Source organism: Pyxicephalus adspersus, chromosome 2 (assembly GCF_032062135.1).
Source record: "Pyxicephalus adspersus chromosome 2, UCB_Pads_2.0, whole genome shotgun sequence".
Taxonomy (NCBI): domain Eukaryota; kingdom Metazoa; phylum Chordata; class Amphibia; order Anura; family Pyxicephalidae; genus Pyxicephalus; species Pyxicephalus adspersus.
Window position 1 is genome coordinate 17582668 of NC_092859.1, and position 14249 is coordinate 17596916.

Genomic DNA, 14249 nt, shown 5'->3' on the forward strand with positions numbered 1-14249 from the left:
GCAGCTCTTTACCTGTTCACCTTTATATGCCCGGGGGACCTGAGCAATTTATAAAACTTTCATTATAGGCTTGTTCCTCTAGTGACAAATTTGTGACTTCATAAGATAATGCAATACAAAAAAAAAGGGGGATAAGAAGTTGGGACTAAACAACAATAAATTATAATATACAGTTGTGTTCAGAACATGGTATTAAAGCTAAAAATCCTCAGTTATTTTCATAATACAGACAAATGTATTGTAAACACTGCACATTTTATTCCAAATTTAAACATGACAAAAAATATGAAATTTGTGTCTTTCCCTTTTCTTCACTTTCTGTATAGAATATTGGTCTGCGTTCTTTACAAACATTCCAATTATTCTGCATTTCTTGGTTTAGCCTCAGAAATAGCACCTTTGAGGTCACCCCACAAGTTGTATCAGGGTGCATTAGCCAAGCAACCGATTTTCTGCACTTCTATATGTTTTCCCCTCTCCAATCAACATTTTAATCAAAGTACACAGTTCTTCTGGAAAGACCTATAATTGACAGAATGACTTCACTAACTGAACCCAATATAATATTCCTGATATACTTTTCTTTACTTCCTGTAAAGAATAACAAAATTAAATATACAATTTTTCTTCATGTTTTGACTTGGAATACAATGTGCACAGTTCCTATTTGCATGATGTATATAAATAATTTTTATATTATTTTGTGTCGCATTACCTTCCACAAGCATCACATATGGAGGGAAATTCTTGGCAAGTCTGAAAACCTGAAAGAACTAGATCAAAGAAGGGTAGATTTTCAGCTAAACCCTGGCTGTAACTGTTTAAGTTTTTATCTACTCCATCTTGAAAAAACTGACATCTATAGTAAAAATGCTGACAGCAAGCAGTTTCCTTGCAGGTACCATGCTGAGAAGATATTCCTGGCTTTGTTATAAACTCACTTTTGTGAAGTTTGTCCAATTCCTCTATAGGAGAAGCAAGAGTGCAGATTAGGAAGCCAATCAATGGTTATGATATGCTTACGGCATGATTGAAATCCTCGTCATTGTAAAGACCCTGCTTTGAACAACTTTCCTGAGGATAGAGGGAATCGTACTCCACATAAAGAATTGGCCAACTTGATTATCCTCTCCTCCTCCAGTGTTGGTCTGTGATTTGCTACCCTTAATAAATATACAGCGCTGCGTAATATGTTGGCGCTTTATAAATACTGCATAATAATAAATCCAGGCGACCCAACTTATCTTAGAGTCCAATCACCAAATTGTAGACCTTGTTGGTCATGGTAATCATAAATATGTAAAGAGGTTGCCTGTTCAGCCATTTGAGCCAAAGACAAGTATGCTAGGACCATAAGCAATTCCAAGTCGGTGACCCCAACCTAACAAGGCTACAGACAGTATTAAAATGGAGAATACTTACATTAAAGATAATAAGAGCACAGCGTTCTCCATTCCTTTCCCTTCTTCTGTAACGTCACTCCTCTAACCACCTCCGCATTGCCTATAGAAAGACTGGACGATTCCTGCCATCATTTTACAAGACACGGACATTTTATAAACCTTTCAACAAACATCTTTCAAAGTTTAAAACTTTGTGAAGCGACACCAGAAAAATAGTTTACTGCAAGCAAAATCTACACATCTGTAGAGTAAAAATTTCTATTTATTTCTTAAATTCACAGACAGTCTTTAATTATAAGAACATGGTAATACAAGCCGTGATACATGTGTGGTTTGATATAAATTTGGTATTCTGTATTTAAATGGTCTTTAGATCTAGTTTGTGATGCTCTGCAGGGGTCTCTGGCAGCATAAAATTACAAAAGAAAAACTAATGTCGGGAGAAAAAGAAAAAAAAACCCATACTCAGATTGGGACACTGGTATAGGATGCAATTTGTCACCCCAAATTTGTCTGCACATGCAGGAATATTATTTATGACATTGATCATATAAAGTCAACACAGTGTTCAGGCCACCGCAGGAAGGGCAATAATACAGAATGGAGGTGATACTAACACTGTTTTTCTTGGGAGAAAATAAAAGAAAAATCCTGTCACAGCGTTGGTGAGCTGCTCAACTGATGGTTATAATAAAGGAAACGGGACACAAATTATTTCAGCAACTCCAAGCTAAAAAATAAAAATACCAATCATGATTTCAGTTTTTGTTTTGTGAACCTAAGGCTGGCTCGGAAAATTCACAGAACAAAAACAAGAATTCTAATTCTCAAATCAATGAACCTACACAAATACAAAATGACAGAATTGACATTTCAGTAATATCATTTCAATACCTAGAAAAAAAAATACAACAAAACCGGTATCAGACCCCAAGTGCACACAGAAAACAAAAACCCAACAAAGATGACTTTTTTTTTTTCTTGAGCCGAGTTCATAAATTTAACATTTAAAAGAAAATTCCACAGCTAATGAGCCCCAAACAATTCATGATCTGTCTTATACACTTCAGAAAAACGTTATTAAAAAGGCCTCCAAGTCTCTTTTTATATGTATGCAGATAGACGTATCAATAGACGTTGGGAACAACTGACATTCCCTGATATTTGTACAGGTAAATTTATGTACAGAGATCTTACAGTTGGATCATGTGACCTACTCTCTAAAATGAATTGCCAAGCATTACCTACAAGTCACTTACACTTGGCCTGATTTATGAAAGAGAAGTCAGACTATCATGGATTATCAGGCAAAACCTGATAAAGGATTGAAAACATATTCAAAATAGGAAATCCATTACAGGATCACCCAGGTTCTCCCATGATAGTCTCTTCTGCAGTCTTAGACAGCTTTAATAAATCAAGTCGATGTGTCTTGTATTTGTACATTGATTTTGGGATAGAAAAAAAAAAAACAAAAGCTAAAAAAGATGGCTACCAAATGTAATGCATTTTTTATGGTGCCAAGACGTCAGCCCCGAGAACGAAGCTTACGCCATCTTTGCCAGGAATCACAATCAACAGGGTAAATACGAAAACTTATTGCAATGTCAGAAATCGTTTGATGAGCGATTTTATCCCCTAAGTCACAAGTTCTGACAATCTCCATCTGCGATTTTTTGGAGAGTTCTAACATTGCACCTTAATACTGAACTCTTTGCATACATTTGTAGAAAATGGTATTATATATGACTATGTGAACAGAATGTAAATAGAAAATATACCCTGTTCTTAATTTACTTTTATTTTCACTAGTTATACAGAAAAAAAAAATGAAAAAAAATAATAAGTTCTGTTTTTCTGCAGAGACCTTTGTAGAATATTTACATGTATTGGTAGTCACAGCTATTCTATTAGAACTAAGTACACAAATATTAAAAGGATTCCAATCAACAGCAAATTATTGTGGAAAAAAAAAATGGAAGAATACTTGTTTAACAAACAGAGAAGAACTTTGCCTCCTTGGGATTCTGGTTTAAGTTTTAATACATATTTACAATATACTGTACCATAGATTATGACCTTTGCAGATTTTATGTGTGGTAGAAAGAAAAAAAAAAAAGAAAAACCGAGCACACGAAAGTTTAGAGTACAAAACTTTAAAAAAATTAAATAAAAATCACAGGTGAAACATAAGGATGCAGCCACGAGAGGGCAGTAAGGCAATCTGATATTGGTTGTATCAATATCTAAAAGAAAATTGTGCAAGAACACTGTCAGGGATGTTATTGTAAAGGCAGATCGGGGTGTGAAAAGACTTTAAATACTGCAGAGCATCACATGTGGAATGACCCCATCAGCTCGGACAGTACAATTCTTATTAGTACTGTGGGAGGAGATTCTCGATCATACGTCAGAGTTAACACAGAGCAAGACCGACTTACTTCAGTAACATATACTAAGATAGGGAAGCGGTCGTGTTCTGTAGCTCTGATGCATTGCTCCGACTTCGGAATACCTTTTTGTTTTAGCCGAGTGCTTTATATCGTTCTGGTAGCCGTATGAAGTAGCAGTCCCAGAGTTACCCAGACCTGCAGAGCATCACGGTAGCCCCTTTATCACTATGCAAATACTGAACAAGTATCACCCTCACAATCTTACAAGGCCCCCCTAGTATTGCCAAAGTGTACCTCCCCACACTCTCCACCCATTCTGCAGCCTACAGATGAAAAGAGCACCCTCCTGCAGGATCAAAGAAAAAAAACAGGAAATTATAGGGGTGGGAGTAAGGGGTGGACAACAGCGGCAAAAGGGGGGTTGAAACCAACATAAATATATTCTGTATATGCAGCAAAAGTAAAATGAAATGAAATATAATAAAAAAAAAAGACTTTATTGCATGAAATCAGTTACAACACAGACTTCTGTGCCTGTTGCTCGGAAGGGATGTGGAAGGGGAGGATGGGGCAAGGACACTATCTAAAAAAGGGAGACAGGGTTAAGAACTGGGAAGAATAAAAGGAAAACAGAGCTTATGGCACATAAAGGATTTTAGTTTGTTTTTTTTACTTTTTTTAAAACAGTTCAAATTATATATATTTATATATAAAATAAAAAAGGAACAGAACAAAAAAAAAAATTACAGAGATAGTAGGGAAGGTGAGTAGGAAGGGGTGGAGGAGTTTGTATCAAATTAATAGGGTATTAACTCCAAGATCAGAAGAATTAAAGGCCCCTCCTTTCCACGTTCTACACACATGCGCACACACACAGGGCTGGTATAGCTGCTCAGCGTTGCTGCACTGCGTACACACCGAGGGCATAGGGATCCTGCAGACTACTGTGTGCAAATCATTGCACTAAAATCATCTGCAGCACCTCTGAAGTATGACATGGTCATGTAATCGACTTCTACAATATCATGCTACAACAACTGTGCAATGCCATGTTGGGACGATGCCTAGTCTGAAAAGGCCACTAACACTGTTTTTTTTTTTATTCTTTACCTGGCTTAGGACAGGGCATTTACAAGCAGGATGACTAAAAGGCCAAGTTTACGCACACCCTGAAGCATGGAACTCCTCTCCAACCTTGATGCAGAGGTGTAGAGGAACAGACAACTGTCCTCTAGAAAACACAATGCACACAGACCTGCTGGGCAAGGTAATGTGGAGTAGAAAAGCCACTGGAGAATGACGTAGCAGCAGATGTATATGTAGATATCCATGCAAAAAACGGTGAAGCCCAGCAAAGGACTATAAAACTACAAACAATAGTGTGCATAACGTCTATTTCTTATTCCATGCAGCTACATGTTTAAAGTACACAGGGCATAGACATGTGAAACGATACAAGAGGCTATGAAAAGCGGAAGTTATCTGTGTGTGGAGGGTATGTAGAGATCTTATGCTTTATCTGTATAGGGTATTTAGGCTAAGCACTTGCTAAGTTAATGTAAGAAAAAGGATATTTAATACCTGAGATTCAAGAGCGATTTGGGTGTTTAATGGCACACACAGACACACGCACGCACGCACGCACACACACACACAAAACCAAGGAAGGTCAGAGAGACACTGTACAAGTTAAAAGAAAAAAAAAAAAAAAGTACAATCATTGCAGGCACATAGAAATGTGTGTACAAAAATAGATGAAGGGAACTAGAAGAGCAGAGTGGATAAAAAGTAGCTGATGTGAACACAATTTATGAGATCAGGCACAGAACGCACACGACACACATACAAAATGCATAGATAATTGCAGAGCATTACCAATTCGCCTGTTAGTTTACCAATATGAGCTCAGAGCAAACACTGGACGCAAAACTCTGGTAAAGCAAGCCAAAATCGAAAATTTGCAAACGTTTCCCCTTTTAAGGCTTAAAGCTTAGTTGATCCAGCCAGCATTGGCCTGACTTCAATTTTTAAACCCATAATATACATACTTCTTAGAAAGTGCTCTGCACTTATATATACATTCCATATAGTATGAAACATGCATGCTTTTGGTGACTGGAATACAGTGCTTGACGCCACTGTTCCGAAATCAACTCAAAATGGTGCAGGAACTGCAATGACTGGTAATGTAGGCTGCAACTAGAATATTATACAGCAGTTATAGCGCTGTGCTGTAGAAATTGGTTTGTGCACACAATGAGCAATGTTCTGCAGCCCTCTGAGCCCTAACACAACCATGCACACTTGTATTGAAACCGAATGATTCCTTCTTGCGTGTAAAGCTCATACACCACTGAGCGCTTTCCCCTCCACGTCTCACAAACTAGAGGCTGAGAAAATTCTCCAAATTCTCCTTCAAACCCCCCCAAGAGTCCATGATCTTCAGAATTGCTCTTAATTAGAAAGGGAAGGGGGGTTTAACAAAAGGAGGTTTTACTGCACAATGATCCGAACTAGGGCCATACATCTGTTCCAAACTCAAAACTTCCAGAGGCTTTGTGTATCCACATACAAGGGTGGGGAGATAAAATACACGAAGGGCAATAATTTCAGCGTCTTTTGGGTAGGTGTCTCTCTGCCCCTCATCATGACATAAAAAAAAATATGAATAGAATTCATGGGGTTGGGCTGCAGGGAGTAAAGTGGTGGAGGTGACAGTGAGAATATTGAAGTCTCAAGAGAACAAGTTCTGTTCAAATATTTCCATCAGGTCACTCTGAAAATTCATGTCTATCGAAGGAGTCATCTGTGGGAGGAAGACAAACATTAGTATCTAGCATATTAAAACAAATTTTTATTAAATAAATACAAATGTAGTAACAGTTACCGCGTGTCGCCGTCTCCGCTCCTGTTCTCGTTTCCTGTCCATCTCTCTCTGATCCATGATTGGCTGTGAGCTCTGGGCAGGAGGTGGAGGTGTAGGAAGAGGGGTTTGCACATGTGGCTGCTGCTGTTGCTGTTCCTGCCTCCTTCGAGCCTCTTCATGAGCTTTCCTTGCTTGCTCCTGAGCATCATCTTCTTCTCGAGACCTAATGTGTGCAACAAACATAACCATATATAAGACCAGATATTTTGTAAGAGTATGCATTTTTACCAACATGGGTCTACACAAAGTAGATATAATGCAGCAATAGTTAGATAGAATTATACAGTAAGCAAACTTGCTGTGTTAATATTTTAAATTTTTACAGATTTGCTTAAAAAGAGGGTTTGGATTGCAGCCCCATTTGGTTAAAAATACGGTAACGGCTATGTGTAGTGTACATCAAGGTGGCCCCTGTTGTAACAGCACACAAACAGGAAGCTAAGCATGTGACACCATTAGCAAAATTTAAAGAAATTCACAAAGGGACAGGTATTTCTAACTTTATGTAGTGACAAGTTACGATTATAAGCCAAATCAGAAGAGGCCAATATTTAGAGGTTTCACAGTTTTCTAATTATTTAATTCTCTAGAATATATGCTCCACAATGAACCAAAGTCTATATGGGCCACCTAGGAATTACAGAAAGAATAGTCCGAGCACTTTAACAGGGTCCAATCAGAAATACAAAAAATAAATTAGTTTTCCTGCAGGATGCAGTGGCCATGAGTTTTACTCTTGCAGCCTGAATCAGATCCAGGCAATGGAGGGAGAATCCCTTTCAGGTGAACTGAAACCAGGCATAAATAATGACGTACAACAAAGGGGCGAGAATGAATAGTAAAAGTTAAGTAAATGGCACCGATACACTACACTGCACCCACTCCGTCCTCCTGCTGTATGAACATATATAAGTTTATCAATTATGTTTAATCATCCACATGATTGTGCTTTCTTGTAAATTGTACTAAATTCAGGTATGGTTACTCACCTCATCCTCTCCTGCTCCCTACGCATCCTTTCTGCTTGCTCAGCCTGCAGTTTGAGAGCCCTCTCTCTTTCTTCCTTCTCCCGAGCTGCACGTCTGAAAAGCTCAAAGCTATCACTGGATGACTTCCCGGGTGCAGTTGGGGTAACCGGAGGCTTCTGTACCAGGCTTGCCCACGAGCCCATGTTTTTAATTTTCAGGTCCTAAGAAGTAACAGTCACTTAATAAATTCATGTTTAAAGGTGTATTATCTACTCTAACATGAACATAAAAAGAGAGGCTTTTAGAATGACTCCTATAGTATAATGCACTATAAATCAAAGTAAAAATGTCTGATGCTTTATGGAATAAATTTGGAGGTTATCTGAAGCATTTATAGCAGTAAAGGGTGCATAATGGAGACTTTGATACTATTCCATGGGCAAGCAACGATGGTGTGATGTGTACCATTTATAGGAGGCAGTGCGAATGTCACACCACCCATGCACACAGAAAGGCAAACAATGCAGTTTCCTGTAGGCACTGCCTATTTTATGACACCTTTTTCATGTGTGATGTGACTGCAACACCATCATGTGCATTAAGAGACAAATGTGCTCATATATATTTATAAATAAAAGGCAGGAACTTATAAAAATAGTTTTTATTACACTGACGTCATTAGCTTTACCTTTTTGGGGGCAACAGGCGTCTTCGGTTCCTGCTTTTGCTTCTCTTTCTCCGGTACCCCTTGAGAAGTGATGCTTTCAGGCGGCCTCACTGGGCGACTCCCATCAATGGGCTTCATTTCTGGCCCTAAAGAATAAAAAACTAAATATATAAAAACTACATCCAAGAATAAAGTTCACACACAATACGTGAAAGCTGTAAGCAAGAACTTTTGAATTTCCTTTAAATAGTTTTATATACTTTTTAGCTTTTAACCTTTTAGCCAGTATCAGAAAGCTTATTGAGTTAGTGGCAAAGTATTAAGTTGGAGCTGTTAGGACCCAGGAGAATAGTGAGCCAAAGACATAATATGGTGCCTGCGCTTCTTTTATTGCTAACTTTATCTGTAACACAAATATAAAAGCAGGTGGACATCAACCTCCTGTCACAAATATACACTTATGGACCAATCATCTCCATGGAAATTTATTTTACATTGTAGGGTATAATTCTTAGGCATAACTCACAGAAATATATTCAATATTTAATAAATTTAATAAAAACTTTAAAGACACAAAAATCTGTTAAAAAATAAAAAATGTAATGTAGGTGTACAGTAGCATATTTATATTATACATGCATATATTTTTTTTATGAAAATTTCTTTGTATTGGACTCAATATAGCTATTTTGTATTGAATCCAATACAAAAATATTTAAATTTCCAGCCGATCCGCCCGCCCCGCCGTCACCGGGAAACCCTGGAGATTGTCTCTGCATTCGCCATCTGGAGATCGAAGACGACAGACGTGTCCCCAGGACCTGCGGGGACCAGCAGGACAACAGGGGACAAAAACAGAGCAAGGTAACTGGGGTTTTTTTTTAGGTTAAAGCTACCCCGAGTGTGATTTCGGATTACCGCTATTTGCGGGTAAAATCCACCCCGAGTCACACTCGGGATTATCACTAGGGGGGTTAATGTAAATACTAAATTTCAAATAGTTTATTGAATACAAAATGGACAACAAATCTTTTGTTCACCTAAATCAAACTACAAGGATTTCTGTACATGTACAGTCCCTTTGGCTGCTACATAAATGCAACAAGGATCCACTGGTAATGCTACCAAGCTCCTTGGACATCCTTGCATAGTCCCAGCAAATTAGAACATACTTACTAAAAAATGTTGTCACTTTTAGTAACTATTTTATTCACATCCCAACACAGGACATTTAAAAAGAGCATGACAGCACCTTGACTGATTTGATACATATCCAAATTTTTGAATTTTCTTGTGTTGGGATGTGAACAAAGTACTGGCAATGTCATACTGCTGACAACTCCTTGTCTATAGGTATCCTACAAGGATTTATTTCACAAATTGGTTTAATTCTCTGCCTTGGTCATTTTGAAAATGATTGGTTTATAGATTGACCATAAAATTGATCAAGCTCTTCAAATAAAAAATTACTTACGTGGCTGAACAAGGCTGGAACCTTTTAGAGATTCTGGAAGTTTGTGGGGTTCAGTCCTCATGCCAGGTGAAAAGCCTTCTGGACGCAACGAGGGCGAATGGCGTTTTTCTTCTTTTACTATAAGTGGCTGAGGCTGCAACACTGATGATCCTCTCATTTCCTGGGGAGAAGATAGGCATGTTAAACAGTTACCAATCCCAAATCTTTTTTTTTCCCTTAATGAAATAAAAGTAGGTTAGCCACTAAGTGGACTCACCAATTCCTGTTAAAAAATCTTGTTTGGGAAAAAAAAACACTAGATATCCTACTAAACTAAGGACTGCGACCATCATTTAAAACTTACTTCCCCCAACCTAAGGCTGTCAGAATTTCACCCCTAGAATGTCTGGACAGTGAGGAAGAAGTGGCGTGGTTATATTTTGTTTATCTGCTTTATCAGAATATGGTTCAAAAAAAAAAAAAAAACCACAGATTAGCCCCCAGAGCTGCTTATCCCTTTCCTATTCTGACAACTGATGTACAGGGACAAAAGTCTACCAAGTTTGTACATACATTACGCTAATAAAATGCTACACCTAGCTTTACGGTACCTGTATGTTTCACCAATTAGAAAATGAATAGCCAATATCACAAGTGTGCTTTCCAAGACATATAAATCATACCCATATGCTAAACCATTCTTTAAATGTGGTACCACACACAGCTGAGCTACTAAAAACACATGCAGAGTTCAGGCCAAGGATTAAGATCAGTGGTCTGTACCTGCTTTTTGGACTGTGCGGCCTGCGGTGACGAAGGATGGGAAAGGCCTGCAAATGGAGGAACCTGAGGAGAATGAAGGAGAGGAGATGGGGCCTCCCGCAAGTGACCTAGACATGCCAGAAGCAAAAAGAAAATTAAGCAAAGCCAATGAAGACAACTTATACAATATTCGCTTTAGTATACAGCAGAGGTGCCAACACTTTTTTGGCTTGCAAGCTACTTTTAAAATGACCAGGTCAAAATGATCTTCCAACAATAAAAACTTAAGACTTAACTCCAGTGGGCGGTAGACTTTATTTTGAAAAACAGGGCTCCGCGATCTACTCGCGTTGCCTTTGCGATCTTCCGGTAGATTGCGATCCACTTGTTGGGCACCCCTGGTATACAGAAATAGCAGGGGTCCCCACACTTTCTAAACAAAAAAGTCAGCTCAATCATTAGAGGGAACTTATAATGATATTATTTAAGTTGACTTGGTTCTAAAATGAACTGCTTGCCTGGTTGGTGTTTTGATCATCTGTATTAAATACCTCCTGAATCACTAATTCAAAATGAACATGCAGCTCAGGTCTTTAGCTAGCTAATTGTCAGTTATTGGGATGCTTTTTCTTCACAGACATATCACTCACCTCCAGAGTATGGCTCTGGTTTCTGCTGCCGTGGTGAGGGATGGTGATGTTGAATGACTTGCTGTGGCTTAGACTGCTGGTGTACAAGCTGTTGATGGGGAGCAGTCATTGCACTTTGAAGGGTTGGATGTGGCGGCTGAGGAGGTGGTGGCGCCTGCACTGCTGGCTGTTGTTGGGAAGCTGTAGGTGGTGTTTGCAACTGATGCACGTGGGATGGAGGAGGAGCAGGGGGAGGAGCGGTGCTAACAGAGGAAGAAGGTGAGGGGTAAGGCAGGTTCTGCAAAAGCCGCATAGACTGAGAAGCAGCAGACAATGGTGGTTGGTTCTGCACTTTAACAGAAGGGAGAAGCGGCTGAAGAGGAGATTGCACGGGAGGCTGTTGAGATTTCTGTAGCTGCTGCAGATAAAGGGCCATCTGCGTATGACCAAGCTGAACAGGAGAAGAAGGGAGCCCACTATTTGGGGAAGATGGGCCATCATCTTCTAGCAGGGCATGAGGAGGCTGTGAATGATGAATGAGAGAATGAGGAGGTGGTTGGTGATGCGTTTGCGCTGGGGGCGGTGATGCAGATGGTGGCCGTACAGGTTTAGGAGGGAGGGCAGCTGCACGATTTGATGGGCGGGAAGGTTGCTGAGGCATGGCATTATGTAGAGCTGTAAAACAAAGAATAAAGTTAGAGCCATGTAACAAAAACTCAATAACTTAAGCTGTCATTCCCTAGTATTACTAATCAATGAGACTAACCTGGAGGACTAACAAGGGCATGTTGGTTGAGATGAGGTGGAGAACATCGTTCTGGTTGACCACCTGTGAGGTGTGGTGGAAGATCCGGTGGTGGAAGGTGCAGACCTGCCTGTCCATAGTGAGCATTAACTGCATCAAAGACATTTGCAGGATGAAGCGGATGATGAAGAGATGGATGGGAAGTGTCCAAGCTGGGAGGTGCGGCATAAGAAGGTGGAGGGGTTGGGGATGATGGTTTATGGATATTAGGCGGTGGAACAAGAGGCTGCTGTGGAGGATGGGGTTGGTGGTGATGCTGTCGGAAGAAAAAAAATAGTCAGAAAATAATATTTGTTACAGCTTACTGATCAAACATGAAATTATGCTAATATACAACACAATGAATGCATTACTAGGAAAATAAGTTTTATTACATTTACCCCACTTAAAGGAGAAACTACACTTCAACTGCAAGAAAAAAATAATTTACCAATTTTACATTTACTATATCATAATAGTATTAAAGTACTAAGTTATTGCAAGTACATGAAGTATAGTGACCAATTGATTGAAATAAAGGATATTCAAAAATCTAGGTACAAGAATATATGCTGGATAAATTAAATAATATAGGAATATTGGATTTTTAAAGTTTAATTTGCATTTACAGCAATTACCTTTCTAGACTCTCTCCCTGAGTGACTCTTTTTCTTCTGCTTATGTGTTGTTTCTGAAAAAAAAAAAAAAAAGTTTGCAGTTCAACTTCTAAGGCTTATTGAGAACACCAAGTACTTCATCTTAAATATTGTTTGAATGTGCTACCTGGATCTGACTCCTCGCTGTCTGAGGTGCTGGATTCACTTGAACTATCAGACTCAGAAGAGGAGAAACCTTTCCCCTTACCAGAACCAGATGAGGGAGCTTCAATTTTATCTGTAAATAGGAGAGAACACTGTTAGTAGCTAAAGATACAAACTCAGATATAATCTTACCTGCTATTTACATACTGTTGTAACCCCAGAATCTGGGAAAACCCCTTTCCTAGGACGGTAACATATTACATCCCGATACATACTGTGTAAATCTAGCCATGAAATCGGGAATCTTCCTAATGAGTAAAGCGACAGGAACATACCAGAGGTTTTACTTAAACAAGTTATAAAACACTTGCCTGTTTCTTATATCCCCAAAAACCATTAATAAATCATCCTTTCTTGCATCCTAGTGCTGCTGAATTCCTGCAGCCACTTTTAGTTCACATGAACTTGCTTCTGTCTTGGCTGCATATCACTGGATCAGCTACTTGACAAACCAAGGCTATGCAATGCATGATCACACCAAAAGTGTCTGAACAAGAAACTTCATGGCACAATCATCATGTATAGCAATTCAAACTGAAAATGTAATAGCTACTTAAGATTGAACTTTGGCTGCTGTGCACTGGTTACAATTTTCTAGCAGTAGTTTCTTTTGGCAGAATTCTTCACAACACTCTGGGGCCCAAAATATATAAGTCGTATGAATTCCAGTGTTCTAAAAAATTCCTCCAGGTACCATTTTTATTTTTACCTTGAGTTCTGTTTGAATGAACACCGTAATCCCTAAGCATTCTACCATACCACCAGTCAGTTGGTCTTAAATCTCACCTTGTGGTTTCCTTTTTTTTCTTAGGCAAGAGGTAACATATCTCTCCATCTCTCTCAGTGTGGACGGTTTAAGGGTCTCAAAGTCTATTTCAATTTCATCTGGGTTAGAGTTCTTAAGTGATGGCTCCCGGGACTGGATGATGTGTACTACTCTGCCCAACTTTTCTCCCGGGAGCTTATTAATGTCCAGGCTTAATTGTCTCTTTTCCTCATAAGACATTGGTCGACATCTCTGGGATTCCTCTTCTGAAGACTCACAAGGTGCAGGTGGAGGTGCGGGTCTTGCTGGGCGTGACACTGGGGGAGCCGCTTCTTTTTTAATGCTGATGAGTTTAAGGGAAAAAGTAAATTACTCCCTATCCCCATAAACAAACAATGGGTATGCTAAGGAAAAGGTCTGTCCCAAATAACATTTAAAGTGATCCTTAAAGGAAAGCAATATTTGTGTTTTATTCACATACTTGGTACATATTTACTAGGTCTGGTCTAATCTTTAATATATGACAATGACGTACAGGGGGAAGTGGGCGGTGCATTTTATTTAGAAAATTTGGTTTTGACAAGTTGTAACAAATATCTTGAGGCAAGAAACTGCAACTAGCACAATTTTGTTCTATGAAACTTTACATAATATTCAGGCCTAAAATGTGCATTTTA

At 39.0% G+C, this 14249-nt stretch overlaps 1 protein-coding gene across 4 annotated transcripts in view; it reads right to left on the reverse strand.

Moving 5' to 3' along the window:
• Positions 1 to 1647: 1647 nt before the first annotated feature.
• Positions 1648 to 14249, reverse strand: part of BRD4 (bromodomain containing 4) — a 38948-nt gene continuing 26346 nt past the window's right edge. For all 4 annotated transcript variants that reach the window (XM_072399756.1, XM_072399753.1, XM_072399755.1 and 1 more), the window contains exons 11-21: positions 13593 to 13915; positions 12769 to 12879; positions 12624 to 12676; positions 11968 to 12262; positions 11223 to 11876; positions 10594 to 10700; positions 9832 to 9991; positions 8379 to 8503; positions 7712 to 7911; positions 6684 to 6885; positions 1648 to 6602 (exon numbers count right to left, since the gene is read on the reverse strand). In XM_072399756.1, coding sequence (XP_072255857.1) covers positions 6531 to 6602; positions 6684 to 6885; positions 7712 to 7911; positions 8379 to 8503; positions 9832 to 9991; positions 10594 to 10700; positions 11223 to 11876; positions 11968 to 12262; positions 12624 to 12676; positions 12769 to 12879; positions 13593 to 13915 — 2302 coding nt within the window. In that variant the 3' untranslated portion in view covers positions 1648 to 6530. The remainder of the gene's footprint in view (positions 6603 to 6683; positions 6886 to 7711; positions 7912 to 8378; positions 8504 to 9831; positions 9992 to 10593; positions 10701 to 11222; positions 11877 to 11967; positions 12263 to 12623; positions 12677 to 12768; positions 12880 to 13592; positions 13916 to 14249) is intronic.